Below are 16,121 nucleotides of genomic sequence, written 5' to 3'. Positions count from 1 at the left end.
GTAAGGGGTCGATCCCGAACCCTTACAACGTGATCAGCTAGCAGCCAATGACAGCTGATCATGTGATGTAAACAGAGCCGGTAATCAGCTATTTTTTCCCCTTGCTCTGACAGCCCCGATCACGGAGAGCTGCCGCCAGCTCCTCAGTGCCCACCCGTGCCACCTAACAGTGTCACCTAACAGTAGACAACAGTGCCGCCTACCAGTGCCCACCAGCGCAAACCCATCAACAGTGTCACCTACCAGTGCCCATCGGTGCCACCTATCAGTGCCCATCAGTGCCATCTATCAGTGGTACTCATCAGTGCCACCTTATCTGTGCCCATCAGTGTCGCCTTATCTCTTCCTATCAGTGCCCATCAGTGCAGCCTATCAGTGCCCACCAGTGCCACCTCATCAGCGCATATCAATGAAGGAGAAAAATGACCTGTTTGCAAAATTTTATAACAAACTATGAAATGTGATTTTTTTTTTTTCTAAATTTTACATCTTTGTTTGTTTAGCAAAAAATAAAAATCCCAGCTGTGATTAAATACCACCAAAAGAAAGCTCTATTTGTGTGAAAATTTGGGTACAGTGTTGTATGACCGTGCAATTGTCATTCAAAGTGCGTCAGCGCTGAAAGCTGAAAATTGGTCTGGGCAGGAGGGGGGTTTAAGTGCCCAGTAAGCAAGTGGTTAAAAAGCACAGATGTGAATTTAGGCACACTACGCACATGGGATTTAAATGATAAAGTTGTGAAGTGGAATTTGGGGATTATTGTAAAAAAAACCTATGTTCTGGGGTTTTTGATATTTTGCACTCAATTGCTTGCACAATAGAATGATATATCGTTACTTTGCACTTTACAGATATGTAGCTTTGATGTTTGTGCACATTTTGTAGACACCGTTTAGTGGTAATATTGTATAAGCACTTTTGGATCAGCGCAGTTACATTTCATGCAATATTTCCACCAAAGCTAGTGTCCCTATTGGAAGATTACCTGTCTATTCCTATTCTCAACTCAAAATGCAGGATTTTCTTTCAAATTATAAAGTGTTATTCTCCCTAACTGGACACAGACAGCAATAAAACCCTGACTGGTGTCAAAAAACCTTTCCACTATATAAAAACCTAAAGAAAAAGTTTGGCCTTATACTTATAATATAATAATATGTATAATAATATAATAATAATAATAATAATAATAGTGCACTGATCTACACAAACACTTAGGCAGGCCATAGATGCTTTGATTTTCTTTCCTGCAATCTGTGGAAGAAAATCGCTTGATTCCCCCATCAACAGCACAGAAGCACAGCGCTCTGTGGACTCGGAAGACATCAGCTAACATGGCACCAGCTTCTCCCGGAAAGCAAGATTTTAAAAACCACTTCAAAATAAGCAAGAGACATGCGAACGGGCTTCAAATTAATGCAGAATGTTTTGTACAGCTTTACTGTGCTGCCCTTATTAAGAAGGAACAATTGAGGGGCACAGTTTCGTTCTGCTTTTTTAATTACAATATGTACGACTTTTTGAGAAAAAAAATTTCCATCCTCCGCTGAAGTTTCTCATCACTGCAGTCAAAAAAAAAACATTGATATGACACTACTAACCATTAAGATATACAAACGTTGGGAAAAAAATTCAAACTAATTCCTTCTGGTGTAGGGCCAGCTTTACAAAATTTGGTAATATTAATTTTTCCCCATAGCCTAAGTTTACCCAGAATTAGGTAACTAGGTCCACAACACCCTTTTTGTAAACTGGTGCCCAGAAATGAAGTGCAGATTTAAGAAAAAAAAAAAAACTATTTTGTTCAGATGAGGGGATATTTGTCTGTTTACCATATATACTCGAGTATAGGCCGAGGCACCTAATTTTACCACAAAAAACTGGGAAAATGTGTTGACTCGAGTAAAAGCCTAGGGTGGGAAATGCAGCAGCTACTGGGTAAACAATGCCCATCTGCAGCCTCACTGTGCCCACCTGTATCATCAGTGCCCATCTGCAGCCTCACTGTGCCCACCTGTATCCTCACTGTGCCCTACTGCACCTTTGATAACTAAAATAGCGGGTGTCTCCCGCTGTGTCATGCAGTCTTTTCGGCGGCCGTCCATTGTAACAAAGCCCCGCCTCCTCCTCGTCCATGATAGACAGAACACTAATACAGATTCCCAGCATTGTATCCGTGTTCCTCTATCATGGATGAGGAGGAGGCGGGGCTTTGTTACAATGGACAGCCGCCAAACAGACTGCATGACACAGCGGGAGACACCCGCTGTTTTAGTTATCAAAGGTACAGCTGCAGATGGGCACAGTGAGGCTGCACCCACACTCGAGTATAAGCCAAGGGGGGGGTTTCAGCCTAAAAAATGTGCTGAAAAACTCGGCTTATACTCGAGTATATACGGTACCTTTCTTTCCCCAACAAAGCCTGCTCAGGGGGAAAGTCAATTGGCCAAGCTAGATTTGATTTCTATTGTTTTTTCCAAAACAAGTAATATCACTCAATGTGAGCTTTCATTTGAAGGATAATACAGCAGCCTGATTACTTAGGTGACTGGTACGTAAAGTCTGTAAGCAAGTAACTGGAATGTATTGTATACATTTTACATTTTGAAAAATGTATCAGGAAAATATAAAATACTACAAATGAATATATTTCAAATATACTTTTCCATCCAACAGATGAAGCTCTCAGCTAATTTACATATGTTCATCTGTATATTCTTTGTTGGAAAAAAGCCTTCTCAAGTAGGTGAAAGTCTTCAACGTGGAATTTTTAATTAGAAAAAGAGCCTAAACTCAAATGCCTGTAACTGTCACTTTTGTTTGACAGCTAGGCCTGCATATAAAACGTGGAGAATACATGTCTATATACAGTATATATATATATATATATATATATATATATATATATATATATATATACTTGTAATTAAATCAATTAATTTACTGAACACTATTGTTAAAAGGTATTAATGGCATACAGTTACCAGAATACAATATTTTTTGCTATAGTGGTCCATTAAGAATAAATAAAATTGCCCCCCAACCAGAATAGTTTCTCTTCAAGTTAAAGCAGAATTTTAGGTATGTTATTTTTTAATTTTTTATTGCATTAGTCCAGCTACAAATGTAAGTAGACATACTTCATACCTAGCCATAGCCAATACTTGTAGAGGCTGAGTAGCTGCTGCTACTACAGTCTGTCTTCCAGATTCTTTGCCGAGCCAGCTGCCCTGCTGCATAATAATCACAGTGAATCTCCCGCATGGCACGGGCAGCATTCAGAGAATGTTTTGCTTATTTCTCATGAAGTCACCACATTTTTACACCTCATCCAATTAAAGAAAGCTCTGAATTAACTGAGAAAATAGAAGGTGTTCTCTAAATGGCACCCGTGCTGAGCTAATGACATCATGGTTACTATGCAGCAGTGCAGAAGGCTCATAATGGGATCTAGAAGACAGCGAAGATCACTGTAATAGAAGCAACATCTAAAGTGGTTCTACACTTGCAGAGATCAGCCAGGTATGGAATTACAAGCTGGATCCGTGTATGTATACATTTTTAATACCCAACTGAACCCCCCCAAAAAAAGCACATACCTGGAACTCAACTTTAAAGATCACACCTGGTTAAGTGAAGTAAAGGAGTGAAACCGTACCATATTGGTCTTATTTGTCTGTGTTATGTGAAAAATGTTCAATAAAACCTTACCTGATTTAACGGTCATACCTCATTTTAGAAGCCATTTAGAAAGACCTCCAGTTTGATCTAAAGGGTTCAAACATTTTTTTTTATTGCAACTGCATGGCAGCCATAGAAAATGGTCTCAGTCACACTGCCTATGTCACTGACTACATAACTTGATGTGACCTGATGAAGAGTGTAACTGCAGGTGCCTACCTTGCATTCCCTTTAGTTAGTTCTCTATCATAGCATAACAGAGAGCATGAACAGAAAAACGCAATTAATCAGAGGACAAGAAAACCATTGTGCACAAATGCGTAAGGACTGAAGGTACAGTAGATTAGAACAGGGTGGAGGGGGCTTATAGAGAACACTCTAAAAAAAGAACCCTCTTGGTTCACAAAGGAACATCTATGTGCATCCAGGTGATGGCAGACACTATTGTAAGAAGCTCTTCACTGTTTTTTATGCGCCTTCTGCATGTGTGAATAATCAGAAAACTCATTATGTTGCTCAAGAGTTTCATGGAACCAATGAAATGAAAGAGTGTTAAGAACTCTTAATAAACAGAAAGAAAAGAAAAAAAAAAAAAAGAAAAATTTACTTAATGTATTTAAAGCACAATTTCTATAAGTCAGTCCTCTTCCCCACTCATTTTATTTTTAAAAAGTGAGCAGGTGGATAATGGAGTAAATCACATACTTAGAAGTTGTCTGGGGGAGATTGAATAAATGAAGAAAGCTTTTTTTTTCAAAAGAATGCTCCAGACACACTCTGTGCCATGAAATATGGCGCTACAATAATCCAATACATGTTATTCCCAATGGTGCAATGCAATGGTACCCTATAAACCGCAATACATGTGTTCTAGTCTACAAGCACACATTTTATACTCATGTCAGGATCTGTGTAAAAATCCCCCTAAAAAGTGCAGAGAATGCATTAAGGTAAAAAACGTTTAGCATTTACAACCACTTTAATCTATATTGTAATGTGACTGTCATACAAAAACCTGAAAGTCTACATTTCAACCACTGAATACAGAACAACAGGAGATTCCCAGTCAAAGCGCACTTTTCTATTTATTAAACATTACAATTAATCGGCATGGAAGATAACTGAAGAAAACTATCATTGGGTTGGATCAAATGCATACTAGGCTCTCAACAGTTTAAAGTGGTTGTAAAGGCAGAAGGTTTGTTATCTTAATGCATTCTATGCACTCTTTAGGGGGATTTTTACAGAGATCCTCACATGAGTATAAAATGTATTCTTGTAGACTAGAACACGTGTAATGAGGTTTATAGGGTACCATTGCATTGCACCACTGGGAATAACATAAGCCTTTATGCCCCAGTAGAAGAACATTAGTTCAAAACATGTTGGGTACATAGCCTGCTTGGCTCCTTATACCACGCTGTACTTACCATATTTTTTGTGATCACTTCATGTACACATCTTGATTGATGGTTTGTACGTTTTTTATTTGTTTTAATTGAATTAAATGTTTTTTATCTCGGATTCATCTGCACTATGCGGAGGCCCTTTTTTTCTTTTTTCCCCCGATTTGCGCTGTCGGTGGGATGTCGGTCGGATGACTACAAACACCTGTTGGCTGGAGGCCTTACTGTGAATATCTACCACTGATCCTCTTGGATATAGATACTGGTATATACCATCTAACTGCAACAGTTCTGGTTGGAGAGTTCGCTGGCTCGATTGACCCACCGCCGCTGGCGTGTGTCCACGCTTTGGGGTAAGAGTATCCACTCCCCGACTTTGGTATTTGATGCACATCCCAGATTGCCATGTGTGGAAGTCACTTCTTTTATTATATATCTTTTTTCTTTCATCACAAGAAAGATTATTATTTATTGCCATCTCCAACAGACTATATATCTCTACACAAAGGAGTTTGTGGACTTGTTTATGTTTATCATATGCCTATTGTCATCTCGATCAGCCTTTGTCATATGACTATATGTACTCCAAGTACTTGTTTGTGCCATGTACACAAGTTCACCCATCATCTTTCATGCACTTGACACTTTTAGTGTATTTTTGTATATTTGTATTATCACTTATCATTCACCAGTGGAATACTCACCCCAAAGGTGACCCTCGGGGGTGTTTATATTCCCTTAGCGCTGCATTTTTTAATATCCATTTTATATACAATTTGTCACATTGTTGATGCTGGCTGCTGATTTTATTAATTTTTTTGTGTCATTAGTAGCGCAACTTTTTCCAATATATTTATATATAAAACAGGTCAAGAAGGCTCTACAAACTCAAAGAGCAGCTTTTAGAACCTTACGCCCAAAACTGTCATCAGAAGAAGCCCAAACATCCACCTAGTAGGGCTTAACATATATGAACTGGGTGGCTGTATAGCTGCCCAATTGCATCCGACATCCGACAGTTGGCTTGTCAGATTTACAAATATTCTTGACTGGGTACACATATTCCCTACTGCTGCCGACAAATGTCATACGTCAATGAAAAGAGAAACAAACTGAAAACATTCTGAACCCATGCGTCCAAGATTTGCTAGGATCAGAAAGCCTGCAGAAGTCCCCCCACTCTGAAAAGTGGAGGTGTCCCATCACTGATTAAAGCTCTTTTTATGTCTTCTTACAAAAAATATGTTGCTGTCTTAGACTTGGCATTAAAAGACAGAGGGACAAAAAATAACCCTTCCTTACCACAGGCAAAAAAAGACCTACTGGTAGGAGAGTACCCTACTGGGGGAGGAGAGTACCCTTACCTCATGCGGAAAATCCATCTTTTCTTTAGGTTTATAACCTGTCGTGTTCGTGATTTTGTTTTCCCTAGGGGGGGTGCTCACAACTCAAAACAAAGTAATGAAAGGAGGTAAATGCCTCAATGTCAGCCACCTATAGGCCACAGCAAAATCAGATAATGTGAAAAAATTGGCCTATTTGCTCAAAGAGAAGACCAGGAAACATTGCCGGGACAGAGATCTCATTCAAAGAGGAAGAGGGGGTGCAGTAAGTCCCCAGAACCGAGCCAGCACAGGTACAGTGAGTGCACTAAAGCATCAGGCCTGCATAGGAGCATGAGGCATCTTTACGGACCTGCATACAGGTGCAGGCTAGCCCCACAGGCATGCCTAAAGAGGTAATAATGCTAAGACCCCTTTCATACTGAGACGTTTTTCAGGCGCTTTTGGGCTAAAAATAGTGCCTGTAAAGCGCCTGAAAAACGGCTCCCCAGCAGTCTCAGTGTGAAAGCCAGAGTGCTTTAACACTGAAGGGATGCGCTGGTAGGACATTAAAAAAAACTCCTGCAAGCAGCATCTTTGGAGCGTTTGTTGTTTTTGTTGTTGAAATGTGGCCAGCAGCAGAGGACTAGAAGCTCCTCCTGCTTGTTTCCCTGAGGACAGGCTGGGAAAGAGCTGGGTCATGTGACAGCTGTATATCGATGGTTAAAAAGGTTCTTTTTATATTAAACTAATTACAGCACCATCATCCACATACAGAAATACACTGAGCAAAATTATAAACGCAACACTTTTGTGTTTGCCCCTATTTATCATGAGCTGAACTCAAAGATCTACGACTTTTTCTATGTACACAAAAGGCCTATTTCTCGCAAATATTGTTCACAAATCTGTCTAAATCTGTGTTAGTGAGCACTTCTCCTTTGCTGAGATAATCCATCCACCTCACAAGTGTGGCATATCAAGATGCTGATTAGACAGCATGATTATTGCACAGGTGTGCCTTAGGATGGCCACAATAAAAGGCCACTCGAAAATGCACAGTTTTACTGCATTGGGGGGTCCGAAAACCAGTCAGTATCTGGTGTGACCACCATTTGCCTCATGCAGTGCAGAACATCTCCTTCGCATAGAGTTGATCAGGTTGTTAATTGTGGCCTGTGGAATGTTGGTCAAATTTTCTTCAATGGCTGTGCAAAGTTGCTGGATATTGGCAGCAACTGGAACACGCTGTCGTATAAGCCGATTCAGAGCATCCCAGACATGCTCAATGGGTGACATGTCCGGTGAGTATACTGGCCATGTAAGAACTGGGATGTTTTCAGCTTCCAGGAATTGTGTACAGATCCGCAACATGGTGATGGTCATGGATGAATGTCACAACAATGGGCCTCAGGATTTCGTCATGATATCTCTGTTGCATTCAAAGTGGCATCAATAAAATGCACCTGTGTTTGTTGTCCATAGTATACGCCTGCCCATTCCATAACCCCACTGCCACCATGAGCCACTCGATCCACAACGTTGACATCAGCAAACCGCTCACCCACGCAATGCCATACACACTGTTTGCCATCTGCCCTGTACAGTGAAAACCGGGATTCATCTGTGAAGAGAACACCTCTCCAAAGTGCCAGACGCCATCAAATGTGAGCAATTGCCCGTTCAAGTCAGTTACGACGAAGAACTGCAGTCAAGTTGCGACCCAGATGTGGATGACGAGCATGCAGATGAGCTTCCCTGATGGTTTCGGACAGTTTGTGCAGAAATTCTTTGGTTATGCAAACCGATTGTTGCAGCAGCTGTCCAGGTGGCTGGTCTCAGACGATTTTGGAGGTGAAGATGCTGGATGTGGAGGTCCTGGGCTGGTGTGGTTGCATGTGGTCTGCGGTTGTGAGGCTGGTTGAATGTACTGCCAAATTCTCTGACACGCTTTTGGAGACAGCTTATGGTAGAGAAATGAACATTCAATTCAGGGGCAACAGCTCTGGTGTACATTCCTGCAGTCAGAATCCTCAAAACTTACAACATCTGTGGCATTGTGCTGTGTGATAAAACTGCACATTTTAGAGTGGCCTTTTTATTGTGGCCAGCCTAAGCCACACCTGTGTAATAATCATGTTGTCTAATCAGCATCTTGATATGCCACACCTGTGAGGTGGATGAATTATCTCAGCAAAGGAGAATTGCTCACTAACACAGATTTAGACAGATTTGTTAATATTTGAGAGAAATAGGCCTTTTGTGTACATAGAAAAAGTCATAGATCTTTGAGTTCAGCTCATGATAAATAGAGACAAACACAAAAGTGTGGCATTTACACTTTTGCTCCGTGTAGAAAGGACAATGTAAATTAAACCGTGTGTGTTTAGTATCACTTTAACCACTAAGCCACCGCCCACCGTCATATGACGGCTGGACGAGGCTTGTTATTCTGGGAGGACGTCATATGACGTCCTCGCCTTCCCGAGCCACTAGGGGGCGCGCGCGTGCGCCCGCCGTGTCACTCGGGACCTGGTGCGCGTGCCCGGCGGCCGCGATGTCCGCCGGGCACCCGCGATTGCCGGGTAACACAGCAGGAGCGTGGATCTGTGCATGTAAACACAGATCCACGTCCTGTCAGAGAAGAGAGGAGACCGATGGCGTGTCCCTTGTACATAGGGACAGCGATCGGTCACCTCCCCCAGTCAGTCCCCTCCCCCCACAGTTAGAATCACCTCCTTAGGTAATACATTAACCCCTCGAGCGCCCCCTAGTGTTAACCCCTTCCCTGCCAGTCACATTTACACAGTAATCAATGCAATTTTATAGCATTGATCGCTGTATAAATGTGAATGGTCCCAAAAATGTGTCAAAAGTGTCCGATGTGTCCGCCGCAATATCGCAGTCACAATAAAAATTGCAGATCGCCGCCATTACTAGTAAAAAATAAATAAATAATAAAAATGCTATAAATCTATCCCGTATTTTGTAGACGCTATAACTTTTGCGCAAACCAATCAATATACGCTTATCGCAATTTTTTTTTACCAAAAATATGTAGAAGAATACGTATCGGCCTAAACTGAGGAAAAAATTTGTTAAAAAAAAAAAAAAATTGGATATTTATTATAGCAAAAAGTAAAAAATATTGTGTTTTTTCAAAATTGTCCCTCTTCTTTTGTTTATAGCGCAATAAATAAAAACCGCAGAGGTGATCAAATACCACCAAAAGAAAGCTCTATTTGTGGGGAAAAAAATGATAAAAATTTAATTAAGGTGCAGTGTAACACGACCGCGCAATTGTCATTCAAAGTGCGACAGCGCTGAAAACTGAAAAATGGCTTGGGCAGGAAGGGGGTGTACGTGCCCTGTATTGAGGTGGTTAAGCACTTTGCAGCAAAATGCACCGAAAGGCATGTTTACTTATGCGCACATACGCAATTGAAACGCTCAGATGTGAATAGGGCCTTAGTCTGAGTATACATATGTGCTGGATGCAGGAAAAAAGCATTTTAGTGTCTGTGTTATGAGGGAGCTCCAAACACTCTCCTTGTGGGTGGGTCTGCTGATAGAAGCAATGTAAACCAACAGACGGGTGAACCTGGCATCTCAGTCATCACTGTGCATATTATACACAATGCATCACACAACACTGCTTACCGTACTTAATTTCCTGGAGGTGAATATTATTCTGCGTTCGTGCAGCATGCTGGCATAGATCTGAAGCATATTATTTACATCAACTGCTACAAAATACTCTGTCAGGTTCCTCTGTAGAAAGAAATCATATTCAAGCTTTAGTTACAGTGAAATTGTTACACATTCTATGTGAATAAATGTTTACACACACATATATACACAGTACTGTGCAAAAGTAAAAAAATGTTATAAAAAATGTTGTAAATCAGAAATGCTTTTTAAAAAAAATGGAATGAATAGTTTTTATTACACAAGAAATTACTGTACCCATAAAGTGTTAGAAATAAAAAAAAAAAAAAAAAAAAAAGACTTGGTGACCAGCCCTTGCCTTTAAAGAAGAATTCCACGCGTATATTTTACATAGTTACATTGGTTGAGCTTGGACCAATGTAGCTATGTATTTACCATACCTGGCCAATGCCCCTAGAAGTTGGAAATCACTGACGTAAACAAAACACTACTTCAGTGATCTTCACTTGCTTCAGGGACCCATGCTGAGCGGCTGGCCTGATGGATTGTGAACACAAGAATTTGGCCGCTCAGCTCGTGATTGCAAAGCATTCTTTGATTGGACAAGGTGAAGAGGTGGACCAATGTAAATACTGTATGTAAAAATAGATCTACCTGGATTGTTTGTTTAAAACATTAGCAATTCTCCTAGGTAAACATGCAAGCAATTACGGAAGGTATTTGGGTGGTAGATTGCGCCAAGCACCCTGAAGAACTTGCCACAATTCCTCTGCAGACATTGGATGTCTAACTTGCTCCTGCCTCTACAAGTAATCCCAGATTGTCACTGTAGATATCTCTTTATGGTTTTGGCTGCATGGTGGTATAGCATGATGAATATTTATCTACTAGTACTTTCCAGTAGGGAGGGTTTCATCAATTTTCACCAATTCCCAACTCTGTTCGCAACAATGTAGCTCCAACCTACAGGGAACCACCACCGTGTTTCACTCTTGCTTTGGCACATTCATCCATGTCCCATTCTCTAGCTCAGCCTTTCTCAACTGGGGTACTGCCTGAGGTCTTTAGGGGTGCTGCGGCATCCTGGTAAAGATAAGGCATTCACTTAAGACTGTAAATTAAGACAGACTGTAAATTGGCACTTTGGGAGTTCAGTCAGACAGTAAATGCAAAGTAAAAGCAAGGGGAGATATCGTGCTGCATGTATGCTGTACTCTCTGCCTCCTCCTACATTGCAGAACCTGCAGTGCCAGTGAAGGTAAAGTACTGCAATTTCTATAAAGGCTTTGTGTGTGTGTTTATATGTGTGTGTATGTTAGTATGTCTGTGTTTATATGTGTGTATGCATGTGCCTGTATGTATGTTACTTTTGATCCTGTCCCCTACTCCTGTACGATCAGAACTGCTTTTTTACGGCTTGTCCATAATAGCAGCAAAGACTGCTGCTCTTCTGAAAAAGCGACCTATGCTCTGATCGCTATTTAGAGGCATTTGACAGGTGGTAAAGAGGCAATATTGTCACCTTTTCCACGCCTGTTTTATCCCCCTAAATGCAGCTTCACTGCGGTGTAACCACGCAGCTGCTGGGCAGTTTCAGCGCAGTCCAATTCACCTGGGGGTATCCTTCCAGCCTCGCTGACAACATGTATACACCCCTGGCTGCTGCCTCTGTAGCTAAAGGGGGAGCAGTTGGAGGTGGTAGAAACAATAGAACTGCGTGGTTTTACCACCACCCAGTCTCTCATGCGAATGAGCCCTTAGTTTACATCTGTATGGCTGTGTGCTGCATGTAGGGCTGCCTTTTCATTTCAGTTGGCTGCTTCACTCGCAGGAACACAGAAAAAAATGTTCCTGAAGCTTTTGTTAAAATCATGCCGCACTGAAAAGGCACCACATTTGCCAATGACTGGGGGTACTATTAGGAATTAATAGGATCCCTGTGCACCTGTTAAACAGCAGTACGTTTGGGTGTCAGGATTACACGTGTTTTTGCGCGTGCTCTGTGATATGCAGTAATGTGAACCAAGTGTTAGCTCTTCAGTGCCATATGTTAAAGCCAACATTTTAAAATTTTTACTCTGTATAGACAGCCCAGTATATCCCCTCCAAGCATGCCTCAGTTTTGTTAGCAAACAATAGCAGGAGTGGATTATAAGAACTGGGGGGGAAGGACCTATGTTCTGTAATATACTCTAAGAAAAGGATTGTATGGCAAGTCAAAAATCCTTTTTTCTTAATCACACATTGGGAGGCACAGGAAGAGTAACCAGGTACACAGGGACATCCAAGAGCAGTCCAACTAAGGGGTGGGCAACACGGTTAAAAAAAGGCTAACAGGCCCAACGAAAACTACCAGGTTAACAGGTGGTTCAAAAGAGCAAACAGAGCCATTTGAAGAACCTTATGACCAAAGTGGACATCAGCTGATGCCTGATCATCCACATAGTAAAAGTTAAGAAAAAGTTGAACAGAAGACCAGATGGTAGCCTTGCATATCCAAGAAACAGATGGCTGTTACTGAAAAACCCATGAATCTACAATCCTATACTCTAGAGGAGTGTGCTTTGATTGGGAAAGGGGGGATGTTGCCCTTGAGGTCATAAGTTTGAATAATGTGCTGTAGTATCCACCTAGCGACAGTGGGCCGAGAAGCAGGTTGACCTACATGGGCATTCAGGGGCAGCAAACGGAGTTGGACTGTCGAAAATGAGCTGTGGTTGAGAAATAAACCTGAACAGTGCATACCACTATCCAGACAATGGAGAGAAATCTCTTTAGGATGTTTAGAAGAATTGCAGAGATGACAGAACAATGTCCTGGTTAAGGTGAAAGGAAGAAACCGCCTAGGGAAGAAAAAGGCACTGGGCCACAAAACAACCTTGTCCTTGTGTAGTACAATAAAGAGTTCTTTACAGGTCAATGCTGCCAACTCGTAAACTTACTTTGCAGAAGCAAAGACAATAAAGACATGCAATCTTGGGAGTAAGGATAGACATAGGAAAATCCCTGTTGTTAGGTTTAAATGACAGCCTTTGAAGAGATGACAGAACCAGGTTGAGATTCCACAGCCACTGGGGAACGTACAGGAAGAAGAGTGTGAGAGTCACCCTGTACAAAGGCCTTCACTAGAAGTTAGAGGCATTTGGTCTCTGAAAAAGAACTGCTAATGCTGAGATTTGACCCTTGATGATACTCAACACCAACTGGTGATCCAGACCATGCCGGAGAAAGACAGGTTTTGTCAAAGGAAACTTCCCGAGTTAGAAATTCCCTGTCTCGTACTAAGAAAAATATGCTTTTCAAGAATCGATAGTAGACTTTGCGAGGAGTTAATTTCCGAGTTTAGGAGTGTAGAGATGACGGAAATCCTATAAGCTCTAGTCCCTCAGAACCTGGACCCCAATAACCAAGCCATTTAAACCAGCGACAGAAAAGCAAAAGCACGGTGGCAAACTGACCCTTGGAGTAGAAGACCTGGACAATCTGGGAGGGCTCACAGACAGTCTGCCAGGGATATGACAAGGACCAGATTCCAAGTCCTCCTGGGCCAGTTTGGTGCAATGAGAATCACTGGAATTCCCTCAATCTCGATCTTGCAGATTTTAAATGGAAGGAACTTCAGAGGAGAATTGTGCATAGAGTCACCAGAGTATTCAACCTCAAGGGATCCCTGGGTTTGGGGACAGACCTGCTGAGCTAGAAGCCAGGAAGCCCACCTCCTCCAGCTTCTCCCATCTGTGACAGAAGTCTTGAAACACCACAGGTTGAAGAAACTATTCTAGTCCAGATGTTGTCTGAAGAAGTCTGCCTGCCAGTTTTCCATGCCTGGGATGCGCATGGCAATCAAGTTTGGATTGTAAAGTTCTTCCCAAGGCAGACTCAATGAGCTTCTCTTTAAGTGACAAAACTTCTGGTGCCTCACTGAGGGTTAATATAAGTCACTGCCGCAACATTGTTCAACCGAAAGTTGGTTGAATGATCTTGCAGACAAGAGGTCCTGCATTGAAGGGATTACCATATTGCCCTGAGTTTTAAAAATACCAATTGGGAGCTAAATCTCCCCTGAATACCAAAAAGGTACTTAGAACTTAGAACACCAGCCAGACAGACTTGAATCAGTTGTGCTCACCTTCAAAATCATTGGGAGGAAAGATTTTTCCAATTCCAGCACTGAACGTATGACCCGCCCGTGCTTTGTCACACACTGTTCACACACCACAAGACATTTGATGTCTTTCTGATGGTTGATGTAAGCCACTGCCATGGCATTGTACGACTGAAGTGCAACATTGAAGGGATAACTAAATTGCCCAGAGTTCCAGAATATTGACTGGGAGCAAAGCTTCCACCAATGAGCAGGTTCCTTGTCCTAAGAGGGTATCTAGAAATCTTCCCCAACTCGATAACCTGGCATCCATTGCGAACACCCTGCAAATCGTTGGGAATAAGAATTTTTCCCATTCCAGCGCTGAACTTGTTATCCACCATGCCAGAAGAAGCCTAGTCCTTCTAGTGAGGCAAATGGGACAATCCAAAGACTGGACTCTCTTCTCCCATACTACCAGAATGTTGAGATGCAACAATCTTTACTGGGGGCCATCATTAGGCCCAAGAGCCTCATGCTAAAACAGAGGATCAGATCCATCCTGGACTGCAGTGACCCAACATGAGAGCAAAGAGACTGAAGTTTGTCCATGGGAAGGAAAGCCTTGAGTAGGTTTGTGTCTAAGATCAGGACCAAGTGATGAGATGGTTCCAGTGCTAATTTCTGGAGATTCATGATTCACGTGAATCTGATTAGATTCTCTTTTTACCATTTCATTATATTGTTGAAATACAATTTTGCATGTAGACATATTGTTATGTTGCTTTTTTTTTTTTTACAAATTGTATTATTCATTACAGTATTCAATTCTGTGCTCCTGAAGAAGCGCATGCGGCGCGTAACATGTCGAGCTTAGACAGAATCTGATTGCCACCATCACATAGCGTTTGGTTCAACGAAATGTACTGTAACTATACAGATCAATAAGTTGCATGTCTCTTGTTGGTTCTAAAGTTTCGTTTATCTTTATTTATTTATTTATTACCTATACCATCCAGCTGTGTATGGAGTGCATAATTTGTAAACTGTGTATGTTTTCTTACTTTATTCCCTATCCCTCCCTTTTTTTTAAAAAATAATTTCGAAATAAAATAGAATTTTAATTACATATACTCTCATTATTGTGCCTATAAAGTCTTGAGCCCACCAACATTTTTTTTGTTCTCCTGAATCTGATTAGAGTCCACAGAGTTTGATGGACATTGGCTGACAGAAACTTTTGAGTCAACTGTTCCCTCAGAAATTCATCCAGATATCCTACTATGGGTACTCACTGAGAGCAAAGCCCAGCAAGAACAGGGGCTAGCACCTTACATCTGAGGTATAGTGCACAGACCTGAGAAATGTGTGTGGGCCGCTCAGCCTCGATAGGGAGGGGGTATGAAGACAGTGCATGCACAGATACTGCTAGAATGCTGACAGAGGATGGAGCCGGCCCTGGCTCCTGCAAGGGTTCAAGAAAGGAGGGCTGACCCCTGGAAATCACACATCTATGGTGTCCTGCTGCAACGAATGGAGTGGCAACCTCAGCCTGGACTCCGACCAGGCCACGCCCTTTATGTGTAGTGCACAGAAAAGGGCAACAAATACGAATACTGGGAGTTGCGTATTTTCTTCTGACGCAAATAGGTCTATTTGTGGTTGACCTCAGGCCCTGGTAATCATTGTAAAAATTTCCGGATTCAAGCTCCATTCTGCCTCCTAAATCCACCTTCTGCTTAGATAATCTGCCACTACATTTAAGGTGCCTTTGAGGTGGACTGCTGATAAGGACCGTACATAATTTTCTGCCCAAATCAGGATCTTTGAAGCTAGCAACTGCAGTGTTTTGCTTCTTGTGCCCTCTTGCTTGTTTAGGTAGGCTATGGTAGTGGCGTTGTCTGAGAGGACCTGGACATGGGAACCTTGAAGGATTGGAGAGAAGGCATCTAATGCTAA

General features: G+C 41.8%; 1 protein-coding gene across 6 annotated transcripts in view; it reads right to left on the bottom strand.

The window, feature by feature from the left end:
- Nucleotides 1–16,121, bottom strand: part of DENND1B (DENN domain containing 1B) — a 422,418-nt gene that overhangs the window by 180,110 nt on the left and 226,187 nt on the right. For all 6 annotated transcript variants that reach the window (XR_012235321.1, XM_073592973.1, XM_073592974.1 and 3 more), the window contains one exon: nt 10,070–10,180. Coding sequence is in view for 5 of the 6 variants with exons in the window: in XM_073592973.1 (XP_073449074.1) it covers nt 10,070–10,180 (111 nt within the window). In the remaining variant the exon portion in view is untranslated. The remainder of the gene's footprint in view (nt 1–10,069; nt 10,181–16,121) is intronic.

Source organism: Aquarana catesbeiana, linkage group LG07 (genome assembly GCF_042186555.1).
Source record: "Aquarana catesbeiana isolate 2022-GZ linkage group LG07, ASM4218655v1, whole genome shotgun sequence".
NCBI classification, from domain to species: Eukaryota; Metazoa; Chordata; class Amphibia; order Anura; family Ranidae; genus Aquarana; species Aquarana catesbeiana.
Note: the sequence above shows the minus strand (reverse complement) of the source record. Positions and strands in the feature narration are given on the sequence as shown.